Source organism: Xiphophorus hellerii, chromosome 19 (assembly GCF_003331165.1).
Source record: "Xiphophorus hellerii strain 12219 chromosome 19, Xiphophorus_hellerii-4.1, whole genome shotgun sequence".
NCBI lineage: Eukaryota > Metazoa > Chordata > Actinopteri > Cyprinodontiformes > Poeciliidae > Xiphophorus > Xiphophorus hellerii.
The window spans coordinates 18,280,457-18,300,170 of record NC_045690.1 but is presented as its reverse complement, the minus strand read 5'-3'; the positions used below and the strand labels follow the sequence as shown (position 1 = coordinate 18,300,170).

General features: G+C 37.7%; 1 protein-coding gene across 3 annotated transcripts in view; it reads left to right on the top strand.

Annotated features, from left to right (window-relative positions):
* The window catches only part of LOC116708867 (single-stranded DNA-binding protein 3), a 46,751-nt gene that overhangs the window by 8,858 nt on the left and 18,179 nt on the right, over window positions 1–19,714 (top strand). For all 3 annotated transcript variants that reach the window (XM_032546952.1, XM_032546951.1, XM_032546949.1), the window contains exons 2-4: window positions 3,304–3,376; window positions 5,373–5,434; window positions 8,815–8,899. In XM_032546952.1, coding sequence (XP_032402843.1) covers window positions 3,304–3,376; window positions 5,373–5,434; window positions 8,815–8,899 — 220 coding nt within the window. The remainder of the gene's footprint in view (window positions 1–3,303; window positions 3,377–5,372; window positions 5,435–8,814; window positions 8,900–19,714) is intronic.

Below are 19,714 nucleotides of genomic sequence, written 5' to 3'. Positions count from 1 at the left end.
CTCTTGGATTATGTGTGTTATTCAGGATTGATATCCTCATCCTACATTTAACAATAATGTTGCATTTTCATGTGTTCTTAATCACGTGCAGCTTTATGTTCCAGTTACTGTATTTGTTTGGGAATAGGAACATAGTTTACATCCGGTAGCTGTAGCAACCTCTTGCAAATGTTTTCTAGTTTTAATTTAGTGTTGGGGAAATTATAATTTAATTTAAATACTTTTTTTTCTGTAGGAGGGGCAAAAAATAAGCAAGACGACAGGCACGTCAGGCAGTTTTATACTTGTTTCCCTTCGTTGGATTATCAAGACATGAGTACAAGTCACCAGAATGCTTCCTTTCTCAAAAGAAATAAACATTAGCATACAGTAAGATATATTCTAACTGGCTATATTGTATCTTGCCAAGATCTTGTTAAAAACTTAAGATAAAACATTACTAGTGTGTATGATAGTGATAGCTAATATTAAAGGTTTTTCATAGATGTAAAATGTTTCTAAACATGATAAAGGGGATTTTTGTTTTAGAACGTTATCTGAATTATTTCACTTCAGTCTAATAATACTCATCTATCCAGCTTATGTACTCCTTATGCCAGTAGAGGAAACCATCTTTGTGCTGCTGGTGATCTTTACTCAAACCCTTCAAACTCAAAGACTTAGGCTTCACCCTACATTAACTTTTGTCTGCTACAGTTAACTAAGTATTTGCATAAAAAAGAAATTAGGAAGGTGGTGTTATTTTTTCACTGTTTCAAAAGGGTTTGGGAAATATTTAGAACATTGTTAAATATTGGCTATCAGCCACATCGGCAAAAATATTGTATATCGATATTTTCCCCCAAATGTTCAAATTGGTGCATCCCTAATTCACACCATTATAAGAATAGGTGGCAACAACTGCTTCTTTCGAAAAGCAGTTGTTTTTTGAAACAAAAGATTGTTTTTTATTAAATCTTTACCTAGTACAGATGTTACACCAGAAAACTTCCAGTTGGGAAAACCACCTAATAAATCTCTCCTCTGTCCAAACTAGGCAAAATTACCACATTTTGACAGTATCTCAATATTAGTAGGACATTTGAATCAGAAATGTAGAATATGAGCATATAGACTTTGTCTGAAACAGAAAAGCACTGAAACATTTGTTGCTGCTGCTAAAATAATCTAAAATTCAGATATATTTTTTTTCCTTTTATGGTTAAAGAAATCTTATATGTCGTCTTACTCCATAGACTACATTCCCAGAGAAATTTCCAGCTACTCCAGTACTTTTAGGTGTCTCCTTAATGGGGTTTTAAAGAGGAATGCACCAAATAAATGAATTAACATTTGTATTGGTTGAGGTTTTTAACATATCAGTTCCGTGAGTAAAACTGGGCTGACATTAACTAGCGTCATGTAGCCATTTTTTTATGTGGAGTAATGTGCTCTGTTTTTTTCTTTCTTACAATGTCAGAAGGGTGGTGAAATATATAATAATATAAAAATATATTCTGCTAAACATCAATTATTAGCGATAAAAGCATAATTTACATCTGATGGAGATACTGACCTACATTTTCCTGGGTAAGGTGGTTCATTTGAGGGAACTCAAATGAATAAACAAATTAAGAAAAAGAAAATGAGACATTCCAACAAGTAAAGAATATTATTTAAAAATGACAAAGTTTTGTCATTTAAAAATGACAAAGTTTTGTCATTTTTAAATAATAGCAGTAAGATGAGGTTTCTCATCTTATCGTTATCTTATCGTTGCCGTAATACTATTCTTATGTTTCTGGCTTTACAAGCATGACTTGTGAACAAATGTTTTTGTTTGCAAACAGTACCAGAAGCTGTCAAAGACAATTTAGACCTAACTTGTGATTTACTGGTACATCAGAATAGCATTCTGTGTTGTCAGAGTTCCCATGCAGACTTGGAAATTCTTGAAAATAATTAACTTTTATAATTTTCAAGCTCTGGATACAATTTGATACTGTTGTTTCAGTAGCTTTGATTTTACTATAATGAAACAATTCACACTCAAGTTTAAAAAAGGGCTATAGCACTACTTTTTGCCTTCTAGATTAATTTAAATTCAGGTTGACCTGAACCTGTGGTTCATAAACACAACTGTTCAATTTCTGTTTTTATCTACTAGTCCTTACAAGCCTGAAAGTTGTAGATTTAAACGGGGAGCGAGAACGCAACCTGTTGAGTGTGACAGGTAGCCAATCAGAAAGCGCCGTGACGTAAGCACGGAGGGGAATCCCAAACAGCTGACATCGCACAAGGAGAGCCTGGCTTAGTGCATAGCAGCAAATAGAGTAACTCCACCCACCGTCTTTTATCAAATGCCTTTTCTTTTTCTTACGTCTTTTATCGCTTAAAATGAGTCCACAAACTATCACTACTGCTTCCACATCGTCATTCGTGTTTGATTATTCTAAATTCACGTATGGTATGTTGGGGGGTTTTCGGGATTTTCTTGTGGAATCGGGATGTTCTTGAGTGGACTCGATCGAACCTGTTGGACTTTTATCGGCTCTGTGCTCACAGAGGTTTGGAAAATCGGCCAACATTCCTTAAATCGTGCCGTGTGAACCAGACCTAAAACTCACAAGCTCTAATTCTCTCCTCGTCTCGACCACTGCTAATGCTCTGACTCTGGTTGCTATGGTAACGTCTACATATCCCTTCAAAATAAGATACAGATGCGCCACAAAAACGAACATTTTACTTTCGTGAAAATTTTAACTCAATAACGGCAAATCAATGGTAGCCCTGAGGTTTTTCTCTGCAACGAGACGGTTCCATCTGGGAGTGAAGAGAGACAATGACAACCGAAGTGTTGCTTATGCACAGGATGCTTGGTCTTTACGTGGAGAAGCAGTTTGAAGCTTCATTGCCTCATTAGCGAGCCGGTCACCATATCATACAGAGCTTGGACTGTGGGAATCACCTACCGGGATAAATCCATTCTCCTGTCTCTTCTCTGGGCCTTTTCCCTTCACAACGAAACTTTCCAAAGAATCTGATCTGTTTCTTACTCATTTTGCTGCTTGTGGGCTCAATGGTGGCGCTCAAGACGTAACCGAGAGAATCCGGTTAAAGGATTTTCAAAATAAAAGATCCTCCAGATTCAAATAATACATAAAACGGAAATATTTAATTATTTATTGTGCGGCCCGGTACCAATTGGGCCACAGATCGGTACAGGTCCACGGTTGGGGACCACTGCTTTAAACCATTTTCTTCCGATTTCCAATTCTTGTTTCACACAACACTTGAATTTAGCATTTCTTTTTCTCATTTCAGGTTAGCGTTATATGTGTACGAGTACCTGCTACATGTGGGAGCACAGAAGTCAGCACAGACCTTCCTGTCTGAGGTAAGATGGCATCTTCGACTCAAGCAAGCGCAGAACACATTTAGCTCCGACTGAACGTTCAAAGTCCTCCTGAATTGTTTTTCGTTGGAAATCACCTCTGCTTTAAGTTCAGCCAGGTCCTGTTGAAACATGTTACCTGCAAAGTGGGCCCAAGTGCTTCTGAAGGCAAAACGACTTTCTACATTCCTCAGTCTTAATGTAGATCTGAGCAAATACACACTCTTTCAAGTTTTAGCTTTTACACAGCAGGATAAACACTAGTAAGGACATAATTAAATGAACAGCATGTCAATATTTATTAAAAGCTCCAGACAGATGCTGGTAATTTATGGCTAAACTGAATAACGTTTTATCAACCAAAATGTACTGAACAGGTTGTGAAGTGGTAAGACGAGGGCAATTATCTCAGAAGACATAAGTGTGGGAAAGACTAAAAAGGACATTTTGAACAATTTGGATTCCTAAGTGAAAAATGCATGGTGTAGTATGAAAGATTAGTCAAAAAAATTTTTTAAATGTCGCAGATTATTGTTGCATCGATCCGTTTGAAGTCTTTAGTCTTTCTTTAACGGCTCTAGCTGCTTATCAGCATATCGGTTACAGAAAAAAATTCAATTTATTTGATATATCTAAGCTAAAAACATGTTTGTCTATAAGAAAATCAACAACCAGTGTTCTTTGGTGCACTTTGTTTATAGTTTAGAGGAAATTGTATAAAGGTAGGAACATATGTTTTGATGAATAAATAAGGATAACCTTGTATCTGTTTGCTCTGCAGCACATTTCCCAGATTTTTTTTCTCATGTCGCCATGAAATAAAGACAGTTTGCTGAAATGAAACTGTACCTTTTCATAGACCGCTCAAAGAGAATTGTTATTGTTCAGTAAAACATGACCAGCATGTCAATATTTGTTAAAAGTTCATCTACACCTGCATATTTTCTCAGAAGTTTTTCACAACTTATTGTCTTTTTGAGGGAACATTTATAGAGTTGTACATAAATAAATAGCTGGTGGTGTTAATGAGCCGAGGCAACGTTATATAGGAAGAAAAATCAAACTCATGCACCTCAATGTGATTGACAGAAAATATGAAATAATGATGTTACTTCAAGTATGATGAAGAGTAGTTCCTAATGTTGTTTTTTTTTGTTTTTAACAGTATTTAGGAAATGTCTTTTATTCTTGATGTTTTTCAGATGCACCAATAAACCCTTTCCTGGCCAGTACAAATGTCTATTTTTTTTTACATTTTTGTCATTATTCTAAGGGCTATAAATAAAGAATAGTTGTTGTGCAGGTTATTTTCTAGAGTTTGATTTTTGAATCCTTACAGAAATCGAAGGAATTACAAGATTGCCCTAGTTATGTACGCAAACATGTTCCTAACCTTTTGTTTTTTATTAAACTCTAGAAAAAAAAAGTTCTTACATTTAACTGATTTAACAACCTTTTGATCACCTGTCAGCGCCAATAAGGGTCAAAATAGGCAGAGTTTTAAAATATTTTTATTTCTTGATTTTTCTCCCTCTCAATGATCCGATTTAAAAAAAATAAATAAATTGTTAAAAGTCGGGTTTATTATTTTTATCTCAGTAATGTTTTTTGGTGTCGTTTCTTTGCGGTGAGTTCAAGGGTCTAAACATGATTTCCTGGTACAAGCTGTTATGTAATGCTTTAGTTTTACACCAGGTCCTGCTAACTCTCCACCAATGAAATGTGAAAACCTAAAATAAAGCTGAAGTTCTTTGGAGAACTCCATATTTAGATGTTTGCATCAAAATACTTTCTCAAAGCATCTCTTCAGTCATCTGGGAGCGTTTGAATCTGGATTCATGTGTTTAACGTGCTCAGAGCAAAACGTTAAAGAATGAAAGATGCCTATCATGATGTCAGAAGCTGTTCTCAGTTTTACGCAGTGATTACACTTTCTTAATCCCTGGACCTACAAACCAGATGCTATCTCTCATGACTCTCCTCCTTGTTTTCTTCTCAGATTCGATGGGAGAAAAATATTACATTAGGGGAGCCACCCGGATTCCTTCATTCGTGGTGGTGGTGAGTATCCCTGTCACGTTTTCCACATGCAGCAGCTTACTCCTGCCTTCATGAAACAAGTGACTGAATAAGCAGGTTCCACATTTACACTTCATATGCCTTTTCCATGCCCATTTGTTTGCCCTGACCTCCTATAATGTCTTACTATATCAGTGAAACCTACAATTGGTGGATACTTTTGAGCCCCCCAAAAAAGATAATATTATGTAAATGCACAGAAAATGAGATTCATGTCCTCGTCGATGATTTAAAAATGTCCTCCTAGAACTGAAAGTCCAGCCGAGCGTCAGCCTTTTACTTGACCAAACTAAGCGAGGCCCTGACCCCCGCTGCTCTCTCCTCCTTCTTGGCCCCTCCTCTGGCTCCCCAACCTTCGCCGCCGCTTCTGAAACAATAGATCCAGATGGTTGGGGAATGGACCCCCATCTTCGCTCCTCCTCCTTCCCCCTCTCCTCACCCTTTGTGTTGCCCCCCACCCTCTGCCTTTACCCCCTTTGTTCACACGGGTGAGGGCTTTTTAGCAGATTAACCCGTTGCATTCCAGCTTCCTTTGTGTCATCTCCCCACCTCCTCCTTGTCATTTCTCCCCCTCTGTCAGACTTGACCTGTTGGGTCAACACCTTAAGCCCCGATCAGCATTTTCACTGGATTTTACTTCACTGGTGCATTGTGGGATTCAGTGCAGTCAAACATTTCTTCATTTACCCGTCCAAAAATGTCACAAAAGAGGCTTGTTAAATTTAAAGAAGCTATAACTCAGACTTACATGAGTTTTTCCAGGTCATTTACAGCTTCTTTTTAAAATTACATTATAGTTTTAATCATTGTAATGTTTCTTGAGACATTTCTCAATAAGTCGGTGTGTTAAACTTCAGTTTGATAATTAAATTGTGAGACATATGCATAAATGTAAAACCACAGTGGGAAACCGTTTGATACCAAATTCACCATTTTTAAAAACAAAAACTGTAACAGGTGTGTAAGAGAAGGATACCACATACCAAAAGGTGGTGCATGTAAATTATTGAGGTCTTCCTGTTGCGGTGCTCTTTATCAACGCTCATCTTGATACAAAGATGTGGTTTTGTGTTATTGAACAGGTTATTCTGCCACCAAGAGCTGGTGAAGTTACACAAATTTGAACTTTGACTCCAAAACGACAGAATGAACTCTTAAATACCCTTTTGGTGACATCGTTGTGTTTGTTTTACACCTCCTCGAACCTGCAGTTTCCGAGCTTCCACCTTGTCACCCCCACGCAGCTCCATCAACTAGCCAGAAGTAATTAGCAAACACCTGGTGGAACTGCACATCTACTTTTCAGTGCAATGCTGGTAAAAAGTTGCTTTTATCAAAGGAATAATAGACGAGCGATGTTGTGATGACTTCCGGAAGGCGGAGTTTCAGAAAGAGCAGGAGCTTTTAAAGAGTTACAGGCTCAAATTCAAGACTTTAAATTACAAAGTCAATTTTCTTTATTTTAAAGAAAACAACTGAAGGTTGCTTTATTGTACTATGAAATGGCACTACGTGCCTGGAAAATACATAATACTGCCCTTTAAATTATAATATTTATTTAGGATTTTGGATTTTTGATAAATAAAATGTTGCCATTGTTTTTTACTTTTCTTCATAATTACCTTTTTTTGCTAACATAAGCCAAAAACGCATTCTTCTCCAAAAGGGAGTATTTGAAGGACAAGAAACAAACTTTTGAAGTAATTTGCGATCTGTTTAGTGAAATAAAGGAGTTCAGGAGACGATGGAGACACTGAAAAAGCTTCTGTGTTTTTAGGTGAATGAAAAAGTCTAACTCTCAGGCCTTTGGCATGTTTGTTAGCAATGCAGATTGCTGATGTGAAGTGCAACTGAAGCGTCTGGCTGATTAGCCCTCTCAGTAGTTGTCTTGCTGTTCCAGTGCCCTAATAGTGTTTTTGTTGAATCAGTACTCAAAGAATGATCCAGTAAGAACCTCTTACACAGGTATTCAGCACAATTATTAGCAGTTTGATTAGCCTCTCTTCTCTTAAACGTAGTAGAAAACCTGTTCTCAGGTTCCCCCACTGTTGTGCATTTGAATAACAGGGTTATCTGAGGCCCAGATTTGTAAACAATATGTAATAACTAGCTATATTGTTTCAGTTACATTTACTTGAGCAACGTTTTGCAAAATATGTACTTTGAGTAGTTTTAGTGCTGCGCCGATGATGTCTCCTGTCCCTGCGGCCTCTCAGCTGACATAAAACATCATCAGAGGAGAGGGAGAGATTAATTTCAAGTTTATCGTTGCCTGCGGAATAATAAGCTTCTCTTCACTAAGTTTAAGTTCAAAATAACCCTTCATAAGAGAAACGGTGAAATATTAACTTTAAGATGTACATCGGCGAAATATTAGAAGGTTTGCAATTATAATTTAGTTTTTCTTCTTTAATTTTATTTTATTTTATCTTGATGTTTTTAAGTTTCAATTTCAGCTCGTAGAAACACTTTAGACACATTCAGTAAGCTACCCATCTTGAACAAAGCAAATAAAAACTTTCTGTTTAGCAGATTGTTCATTAATGCAGGTTACCTTTATGGACAGTGATTTAGAAGAAAAAAAGCTGCTATGTCGAATGTATTTAAGGTAAAAATTTGTGTGCACCTAAATAAAAAGGTTAGGAACACCAGTTGTACCAGTGTAGAAAGTAAGTCTAGATCCCTGATCAGCCAAAGTTACCCAAATGTAATGATTTCAGGGCTGATTATATAGTAAATAGTATGTCAATATTGTTGTCACATGAAGTATTTTACCCCCTCACACAATACAATATTTACACGACATGCTGGACGTATTAATTTTAGAAGTTTTGTTTTTTTTATGGGGGTTTTTCTTACTTTATGTAATACCAAACTTGTATTATGTTTCACTGTCTGATTCCATCATTTAAAAATAATAAATGTCATTATTCTGTACTTGAGTAGCCTTTTACTAATTCCTTTTTTATTCTTTCTTGATTATTTTTATCTGGATAGCTACTTTTTACTCGAGTAAATCGACTTTTTTTTTTTTTTGGCCGTCTACGCATCTTTGACTGTAACTCACCATGGTGTTTCAGGGATGAGAGCATTTGCTCCTCTTGCACTTTATAGTAAGACATGGGCCCTAGTGTGATAATACAAGTACATGTGTGTATTTTGAGTGAGTGAGCGGTTGATTGAGAGGGTGACACTGGCATTGTGTCCCTCTCACAAAGATGCTCAAGTGCATAAGAGGTGGTTTAAGAGTGCTAGGGAGATAATGAAAGTGTGTGAATGGGTTATGATGAATAGCTGTTACACATGGGCTTGGAGCGCTCTGTTTGCTAACCTCTGACCTCTCCTTTCCCTCTTCATTTTAGCGTATTCTGGGATTTGTATTGTGCAGCTCCAGACCGAAGGGAGACGTGTGAACACTCCAGCGAGGCAAAGGCCTTCCATGACTATGTAAGTGACAAATATTGAATGTCGGCTAACGCTCGGTGTTGGTTTATCTTGAGAGTGAAACTCTGAAATGCTAGCATCTTCTTCAGGGACATTTGGTTGAGAGAAACGCGTGCAGTGAGGGGCGAGTTTGTTGAAAGACATGTAAAAAGGCCTGAAATGAATAGATTTTTCACTGCAGTAGCATAATCTCACTATGAAAAATGGTCTCCATTGAAAGCATTCATTTCACAAGGTTGAAGCATAAATATTATTGTTGCTTTTAGACCATTTTCAACTAATATAATGTAATATAATGCTTACACAGAGACATTTGTATAGTAACAATGGAAGTATACCTTCAAAGATCAATAAACTTTAATTTTTAAGTAATATTTAACATTGTAACTGGAGGACATTTTAAATACCCCAAATAAACAAACAAAACAACCGATGCAACAAATAAAATGGAAACTGAAGTCTGTGCGAACAAAATTCCCCGTCAAAAAAGGGAGATAGCTGAGACCAATGAAGACGTTTGTCATTGGTCTTTGGTAGAAAGCGAGAAAAACAAGAAATTATTGAGCTCGTTTTAATTTAGACTGCAATGTATTGCGACAGGCTTAGTGGTCATGATATGAGTTTCCACATATCCATTCTTAGTTTTCTGACACAGCTATGAGTTGTTTCTTTTTCTATCTTTTCTTTTGTTTAGTCTTTTTTTTTTTTACAATCTTCATCTCAACTGACCAAATCACAGATTTACAGTTTGTCTTTGTGATGGTAGGACAGAACAGGTTGATGGTTTTTATCAGTCAGACAGCTAACCATTCAGTGCCTAATGGTTCCTACAGAGAGCCTGGGTGATAAGATGTCACATTTTGCTGCAGTTTCCTAAGAATGAGCTTCAGAGTTTTTTTTTTTTTTTTTTTTTTAGGTCTCATTTCAGTGTGGGTGAGAGCAAGATAAATATAGGTCCTCGTCCAGCCTGGTGTTCAGTTGCTAAAAGAATGGCTGGCTGTGTCACATCGTATTTATACCCCGGGAAACTAAAAGTCATGGATTGCTAATCAGAGGTTCCTAGAAATTCAGATGATCCTGAATCTGTGATTGCAGAAACAGGTGAAGATTTAAAGGTAGAGTTGTTGTTGTTGGTGTTAAGTTTACACTGAAACTACTTCAGTTTACTCACTAGTCTGGTCTTTTGGCAACCCCACATTTACCCCTCAATGTGTGTTTCTCATCTGTGTGTCTCCCAGATCAAATGTCATCTAAATGAACTTCATGCTGTGGAGAAAAAGCTGCTTTCTCTTGACTCTTATTTTAACAAACTCAGAGCTTTTTCATCTTCGCTCAAGAACTTTCACAAACATTGCACGTTTGTTTGTGTATTATTTTGCACGTGTCTGAAGCTGTCCAATGAATTCAGCTGAAATTTTACAAACTCACATTTCTGCAACTAGTTTGAGAAACTGCTGGAAAACTGACATTTACTCTGACCATATTCCAGGTCTTAGTTTTGACTTTCTGAAGGGGATGTTTTTTAAAGTTTTATTGGTTTTACTGGCTTGGTGTTGTGGTCTTGATACATGGTGTCCAAATGCCTTCAGTGCTTCAGATGACGAGTTATTCCGTGGCATCGTCAACATTGATGATCTGCTGATGGATGTTTTACTGCAATTAGAAGGAACCTGAAAAAAAAAAGTCAAGCGTCTCTGCTCTCCCTGCTGTTGCTTGTCGTGTTTCTTGTTCAAAGTCTCTTCAGACCTTTTCATCTCATGACTGGGACTTCCTCCTTTTAGCTGATCATGAGGCCTAAAGAGCAAGTGTAGATCATAGATTGGGAGGCTTCAGATGTCGCACAGTGGATTCCAGTGTGACAACTCTTAACTTTTGTTTTTTTATACATATGTAAAAGCTGGAAATGCACTAATCCAGCTCTTCTGGTCCATATCAATATTTCCATTTTTCTTTTTGTCTTGACCTCCCAATCCAGATTTTTTATTTATTTTTTTTAACTTTCCATGCATTATAAAATGCAGATGAGAAAGCTATACGCTGTATGTGCATTGCTTAGCAGTTTTGAATCCAACTAAATATATGGAAAATATGAGATTATCCCTTTTATTCAACGAAACACAAGTCATGAAGGACTTGTTGTTGACTGATGTGTTTATAGACCAAATGTTATGGGAGTTTGATGCATTTAATGCACCAGAGGCAAAAGAAGTCAAATTTTTCAGCCCTTTACTGCTGATCACAGATGAAATCTAGTAAAGAAAACGTTGTACTGATTCTGGTACCTGGCCAATTTATTGATGCATCTCTAGTTACAGTGGCTGTTAAAGATGTTGACTGATTATTCTCTTTATACATTAGCAAATTGGTTGATTTTTTTTATGTGAAAATGTTGCAGAAGTTGTCACGATGACCTGATATTCTTTATCCTCAGAAGGGATTAAATAAGACAGCAACCATTACATACAGTAGAGAAGAAAGTTTTCCAAATGTATTAACTGGAAAAATGGAAGAAAATGTAAACGTTCTCATGCAATTGTGAAGAAACGTTGAAAAATTCAATCTGCAGGTTGCAGGCCTGAGCTCTTCTAACTTTAAGAAACGTACATTTAATCATGCCAAAGAAAAATCCCAGCATTTTGTTTCAAACTTTTTGGTGAACATGTTGTCTTTGTAATATGCTACCAATTTTAGTTGTTTACACATTAGCAGGAATTTTCTCATGGCTAACAACAAAGTTAGGTACAATATAGTCATGATACTTTCCTGCTGCCGTTAAAGAAACACTGTAACTGTATGGTTTTATGTGTAAACATCAGCTGTTGTGATTGACACTGTTATCTGTCTTCGGTCTGTCTTTGACCAAGACTATGCCTGTGTGTGTGTATATGTGTGTATATATGTGTGTGTGTATACTGTATAGTGTGGGGAGATAATGGAATAGAGTTCTAATCCGGTAATCCCAGCACTGGGCCGAGGCTAAGCCAGGGATTTGTGTGTGTACGTGTGTGTTTTGGTGGTGGTGGGGCATCGTTGGCAACCTGCCCATAAGAGGGTGGCTGGGCTCACACCCTCCTTCCAGTTAATGCCGTGTATAAATGTAGATGGGCATGTGACATGGACACTTGCTGTCTGCTCCCTGACAGCGATAAAGCTCAGAGACGGGACCGGTTTAATTTTGGCTCCAGCCCCCCGAGGCTAGCCTCTGAGCACAGGTCCCCTCTCTGCTGGTTTCAAAAGAACGAGCCAGTTAAAGGCAGCGCCGGAGGAAAAAAGAAATTTCACCTCGAAAGAGTTTTAGTCCTGTGAACTTGCCGGATCGCACGCTGGCATTAAAGACACACTATCACTGTTCTCGCTGCTGGATGCAGAGAAACCGCAGAAGTTGCCTCAACAGTAACAAACTCTTTGCAAAGGTTCTGTTGTAGTTGGTTTTAATAATTGAATTACACACACGTCTGATTTACAGGGTTTAACTTGAGAAAAAAAATGATATTGAGTAATTGATTTCCTTTTCTATTAAAGCCCATTAGATCTAATTCAGTGTGTTTATCTTATCACTATGATTGCCCAAATACAGATGCAGAAATTAATTTTAGATCAAATGTCAGGATTCAAGTTTGTTGGTGAATGTTTTCATTTAATTTGCCTGCTTTCTGTTAAATGACATTAATCCTGCCCTGATGGTATGTAATATGTATGACTAATTCAAGTGTTATATTACAACAGTTTTTATTCAGTTTCTTTAGTTTGTTTTTATGGTTCAGATGCACAGCAAAACTCAAATGTCAAGCCTCTCGCAATAAATCAATTAATCGCATGATAAATTAAAACGAGCTTCATAATTTCCATGTGCATGATTGTTTGTCTCTCTTTCTATTAAAGACAAAAGACTTGAAACTGGCAGATTGATCTCCACTAGCTTCTGTTTTGATGGGCGGTTTTGTTTACAGGAACTTCAGTATTCATCTTATTTCTTATTTTGGGGGTTTTGTTGATTTATTTTGGATATTTAAGATATCTTCTAGCTCCAGTGTTAAATGTTTGTCAGAAATGAAAGTTTATTAATTGTTGAAAGGCTGTCACTTGCATTATTACTTGAAAATTATCTCAAAATACCACTGTTACCATTTATCGCAATAACTTCTGGGACAATTTATCATCCAGTAAAATTTGTTGTCATGATATGCCTAGTCAAGTTCACTTCATTCCACGACAATCCACCCATACAGTCTAAATTCAGATGTTCCCATTAAATCAAAGTTATAATACCATACAGTCTATTTTCAGATGATCATGCCAGTGAGTCTCTGCCCAGCTGATGGCATCTGATCATTGACTTTGCAGCAATGCCTCATCCCTTGCAAGCATGTGGCGACAGTAAGGAAGAAGCACCACTTTTTAGCAGAGCCATCTTTAGTATTGGTGGTAATCTGCTCCAATTGGCTAAGAAACTGAAAGAACAAGAAGGACACACAGATGCACTGGTCTAGGGGAACTTTCTATGGTAGTTAAAGATTACACCAACACTGAGGATTCAAGATGGCCGATAGTTCTGGGCAGAAAAGCTGAATTACTTTCAACAGTTAAGTAATGAGCAGTGAGCCAGGAGCACTTTCTCTAATAACAATAAAGCTATAAGAACCCACAAGTAACAGCAACAATAACCCTGTCACAGAAAGTGATACAGTTAATAACGGAATCACTGGGGAATGATTACTTTTCATGGGTAGAAAAGCAAGATAATTTATAGATAATGACAGAAATTGCTCTATCTTAAAGAAAACACACAATCTGAAACACTAACCCAGGTACAGTTTCTAGTGGGGTACAAAAACAAATGCTACACAAAAGTAAAGGGTGGAAAAATTGTCCCAGCAGAGACATGGCTAAATGTATTAGTACTGCTACTTTCTATGGCAAACAAAAATGTAGAGCAAGGGTTAAAGGGTAATTTGCTCCATCAATATTTTTACTCTGGAAAGAGATGGAGAGGAATGTTAAATAAAAAATGTAAAGTTTTTATGTCTGGCTGAGATTCTTTGGTTGTGTCTGGATTTCTCTGGAAGTTAGCTGCTTATAATGCTTAAATAAGCCAAAAAAAACCAGCCTGGCTTGCTATTTAACCCTGTTGAAATTTTAATTGATATTTCTGCTGAAAATGTGGTTTATGGCTTCTGTGCAGGTAGTTTATTTGTTGATGAGATTCTCACTCTCCACTTGCTGAGTCCCTCGGGATGATCTGCTTAAAGCTTATAAGCTTCGTTCACACCTGGCATTAACGTGCATCCTAACTGATCCGATCACAAGAGGACAGCTCTTTGTTCACTCCGGCATCAGAACGTGCCGCCAGTAACTTTTAAGTAATCAGTCGTGATTGGATCTCAGATCTTTGCTCAAAGACACAAATAAACACGCAGCCTACTTTTATTTTGACAACCAGGACCTGAGTTTATAACATGTTGCCTGCACTCGAGATGCTCAGGATAGGCAAGCTGCATCAAATTATCGATCTTATCCGTTTAAACTTAGTGTTTTAATCAGGATTAAACCTTTAGAAAGCATAATCAGTTGCATCATAATGCTTGTATTTGCTTTTCTTCATTACGCTAAAAGCGCAGTGCAGAAGAAATGGCTTTGTGAAGGGACCGGTTCCCTTCTGGATCCAGGAGTCTGCTGGTGTGGAAGCACATCAGACTGAGACAGGTGGTGCATCGGTGGGCCTTGAAGCACACACTGCTGCTCTTTGTGCTTTAGGAATGTGCCTTATACAGCCCACACTGTCTCCAGATACCGTCTCGAACCTGAACATAAAGCTGTCTGGTTTTGTTCACTAAAAAGACGTGATGCCACACATCCAGGCCAAATGTGCATTCACATCGGTGCATCCATAAGACACAAGCGGACACAGGGATGTTTTTTTCATTTTGTTTATATATCCCGATTAAAATTAAAGGTGTTAATGTCTTGCCTTACTTTTTTTTCCCTTCTCTTCCCCTCAGCTTCCTTCCCCCTCTGAATTTCTTAAACTTCAGCCTCTTCACATCTTGTTCTCCTGCAGCTTGGGTTTTCTCTCCAGCGCCTCCACATTACTTTTTGCACCTCTTCTCCCACCCAGCCATCTTAACTATATCTCCTCTCCCCAACACTCCAGTCTACCGCTACCTCACTTGGCTTATCACTTTGTCCTTCCCTCAACTTTCCTGCTCTTTCACTCTCACTCTTGGCTCCCTCTGTTCCTGAGAAGATTGATCACCTAATCTGGTGGTTTACCTACAATGCCCTGCAGCTCGTAGGAGAGGCGACCAGCGTAGAGAACATAAAGATAGTTGGACTATACAGTAGTTTGTAGTCTCAGCAGATTTTATTCCCTGAGATTCAGCATTGGTGTAATGTGAAAATGTTTAAACCAAATGAATATAGGTGTAATGAGATGTTGGAGCAAGAAAATACTAAATGTGCAAAAAAAACAACAAAAAAACTGACAAGTTGAAAGATTAAAAACTCACCGTTTTCTTCATAGCTTCCTATCAGTACTCAGTAAAAGAACTATTTCAGACTTTTACTGAGACTAAACCTGATTAAAATGTCTTGATTTTTAAGTAATTTTTATTGAAAAAAGTTATTTTGGCATCAACACTAATCTTAAAATCTGAATAAATAGGCTAGTCAAACCTGGATTAACATATTCTGCACCCAATACTAGATCAGCACCAATCAAACTTTTCTGGCCTGTTCTCATCTACTTTGAGGTCTGACTGGCTAATTCCTGCTTTGACCGATTCAAGTACATGTAAAAAAAAAAAAAAAAACATTTACCACAGGATAAGACTATGCCTATTTATAGGTCGCATCATATATACATGTCCTTTATCTGATTCTTGTTCTTTATCTGATTGTTGTTCAACTTAAAAAACAAAACTATGTGCTATTTGATGAGGTGTTTATGAACCGAAAACGGTGGGAGTTGGTTTTTATTTCTGACTTGAACAGGAAACAAGTGTTTGGCATCTGGTCAATGATCAATTAATCAATCAAGGGGAAATAGTGAGGTTCTGATTTTTGGCTTTGTTAAAATCTTTGTTATAGAATCACTAAAACAGTTTGTTGACTTTTTTTTTCTTTGTTTTTTTAAATATTTTTTTAACCAAAGCAAATAAGGATTTTCTTTAGTTTTTCCCAAATTATTCCAAAAACTACTCGACTCTAGAAAACCGGTTTATAGATTTTAATACAAGATATAGATTTTAATACAAAATGTGCTGTTGCCATTTCTGCCAGCGGTAGTGTAAGCAATCTAAATATTTTCAAGCAATAAACTGTCCACCTTTCATTTCATGTCACCAGATATTCTATCAATTCTGGATCATATTAATATTCAATAATAGTTTATCTAAGTCCTATTTTTGGTTTTGTTTTGGGGTTGCCAGCAGAAATGTTGCTTAATGTGTTTGGGACATGGAGGTGCCTGTGCAACACAATCTGACTGCCAGCCATGCACACAGAAAAGGACAGTAATCACTCACCTATATAATAAGATACCTTACAGACCAGGCGACTATATATAGCAGACATGACTCTGGTGTTGCGTTTTCTGTCTTAACCCACTTTTCACCTACTTATCCTCAGCAGCTGAACTCTGTACCTTTGACTCTTACTGCTGCTGATCATAAGGAGAAGAATAAACAAAGCATCAGGAGAAACTAATGTTGCTTGTAGTGCCACATGTAAATAACATGGATTATTTTTAGATTTATTCAGCTTGACCTTTTTTGCAGTTAAATGTTGTTTTTCCAGATAATCTGACTAAATACAAAATAAATAAATAAATAATTGAAAAAAAAAGACTAACTTATGTGAAAAGTTGTTGATTTACAATGACTGCATTTTCTGCTTGTCTGGCCTGACTAATGCTAGGTTTGTAGAGAACCAAGTAATCACTTAAATTTGAAACAAAGTCATTTACATCATTTACAGTTTCAAAGCCTTTTTGTAAGGCATTGGGACTCCAGTGAACTGCAGTGAAAGCATTTTTTTCAAAACTTAAGAAATCAGAAACATTGATGAAGCCTTCTGGAATTGGCCAGCTTTAGAAAATTACTCTTAACAGCACATCCACGTCTGATCGAGGAGGTAACAAAAGAACCCAGAACAACTTCTAAGGCGTTTGAGATTGGAGGACAAATGGCATCAAAGAGAAAGTTTAAAGGCAAAAACCACTACTGTATAAAACGCACCTCATTTCACATCTGCCAAAAATATCTCAATTACCCTCATAACCTTTGAGTAAATATTTTGTATACTGACTGAAGTGAAAGCTGTATGTCCTGGTAGATCTGATGTATCAGGATGACGATCTGAACCACACCTGCAGATCTGCCTTTGGAAGGTATTGGGGATGGTTTCTGAATGGCCTAATAAAAGTCCAAATTTAAATTCGGTGGCATGACCTTAACAGATCATTGATACTCAAATATCCTCAAATGTATCCCGATTACAGCAGTAGGAAGATAAAACTAGAGTATACAAATACTTTTAACTGACTGTAAATGCTATGGGGTTATGAGGTAAATATGAGTGTGAACATAAAATTGTTAATGTTTCAGATTGAAGCATTCTGGTTTTGTTCTGGTTAGGTTTTGATTTTCTTGTTTTCTTGCAGCTACCCCTGCCTTCTCTCCAGAGCCCCGGCTAAGTGGATGTTGTGTCTGCAGAGTTATTAGCGCTGCTGAGCGTTTGCGCACACTCCTCCTCCTGTCTGGTTGGGCGCTGCTACCTTGGCAGCAGCCTATTGTGGAAGTGTGTGTGTTTACGGTGCGAGTTGTGCCAGTTTTGAGGACCAGCTGGGTCTTCAGAGATGGTGTTTGCACTCGCATTTGTTTCTCAGACATGATTGTAGGAGTTTCAGCCGTATCCTGTTGCTTGTCGACTAAAACGCTCCGTTTTGACGGGGCGGGTGAATCGCCTAAATCACCACTGTCAGCTTTTTTTTTTTTTGTCGTCCACCTCCCATCTTCACTCCTTCAGGCTCTCTCCCTTCTTCCTTTACCTCGTCTCTCCACACCCCTTCTTCTGTGTGCGCCAAGGACAGCAGGTCAAGGAGACGGTGATGAGGTACATATCAGTGTGAACCAGAATGTAGATTAGTACCTCTCCAGACAGGGACACACACAAATATAGACACGCACACACATGAATGCACTCGCCATCCCTTCCTGCCTCTCCCTTTTGCCATCCAGTGTTTATGTCTCTGTCTTTATCCCTGTGAAAGGTATCAGGCGGAGGTCAATAATGTGTTGAGCACTATTGATCTGTCCGGTAGGTCCTACGGGTGAGAGAGGGGAAGAGGGAAATGGAGAGGTATGGATCAATGCTATTCTGTATAACCCATCTACATACCGCGCTCTGCCACCCAATCAGATCCCGAGTCTTTTGTTCTCTAATAGATTATTCATCAGCGTTTGGGATCTGTACAGAGGACGAAAAGCAAACACAACATAACGGTCCTCTCAGTGAGCCAAAACCCAAGATTAGAAATGTCCGAGTTGTAGTTTTCTGCCATAAGAAGTAGACGTTCCAGTGCTAAACCACCGCTAGGGCTAGTTGGTTCTTAACCAGTTCTTCAAAAAGTTAAAAACCAAGTCAAGACATTCTCATTTAAAACGTCTAGGCCAGTAAATGTTTTATTATTTCTCTGTTGCACGCTACATATTGGAGTGAAGATAATATTTAACCAACATGAGTCGTAGGGTCACTGGGTTTCATATAGGGTATGAAATTTCATTGAAATACTTTTTAAAGTATGGGAAAGTATTGGTATTTAGGGACTTTGTCCATATAACTTTGTTTAAAAGTTTCATTCATCCATCCATCCACTTGTTCATCCATCTGTCCGTCCATCCGAAAACAGTGATGATAGAAAGCAGGTACATTTGAGGAGGAAAACATGGATGAATTACAATTTATATTATATCAGCAACATTGCTGTTGATTAGTTTTCTAACTTCACCGAAACATGTAATTCACCTGCCTGATAGCAGCATAGAGCTCACACAAAACCTCCTGTAGTTTGTGATGATGTAGTTTTACTGTGAATAATTTTTTAAACAAATTTCTGATCAGCAGTGAGATTGTGATCAGATTTTAAGCTCTTAGGAGCATTATTGGATTCCTTCTGGTGATTTACTATATAAAAATCTAAGGTAACCCACAGGTATGTGTGCTTGGTCCTAAACTGTTGATGTGTTTTCTTAAAGGATTCACAAAAATAACTGAAACATATCCTGTTATAATATTATCAGCAATCAGAATGCTTCATCTTAGGTGTCATTGGCTTAAATGTGGTGTAATTGGCCGTTACAATGGGATACGGTGTGTTTCTGGTACAGATGGGGTATTATTCTCACCCAGGCTACATCAAAAAGCAGCTTTGGGAAGATGTTCCCGCTCTTTGCTGTGACACAGCATCCGTGCAGCTCCGTAGGGTAAGGCCATTAAAATGCAGTTTACGGTTTAAACAGCGTAAATATTTCTAGGCATTTGAAAATGTGTCCCATGGGTTTTGTTGAACTACCTTTAGCTGCTTTAAATGAAAGGAATATATTCTTGTCAGTTGTGCTTTATGCCAAGCATTAAAGCTTCTTGACTGTGTGTTTCTTACGCTGTTCTCAGCAGCCGACTTTTCCCGAACTTGACAGCAGGAAGAGAAATTATTCAACTTAACTTTTAAAATAAACTAATTAGTTCATTATTAATGCCTCACTCCTCTACCTGCAGGTTTCTTTAGCATTAGAAGTTCTTGTTTACCTTCTGTGCTGACTG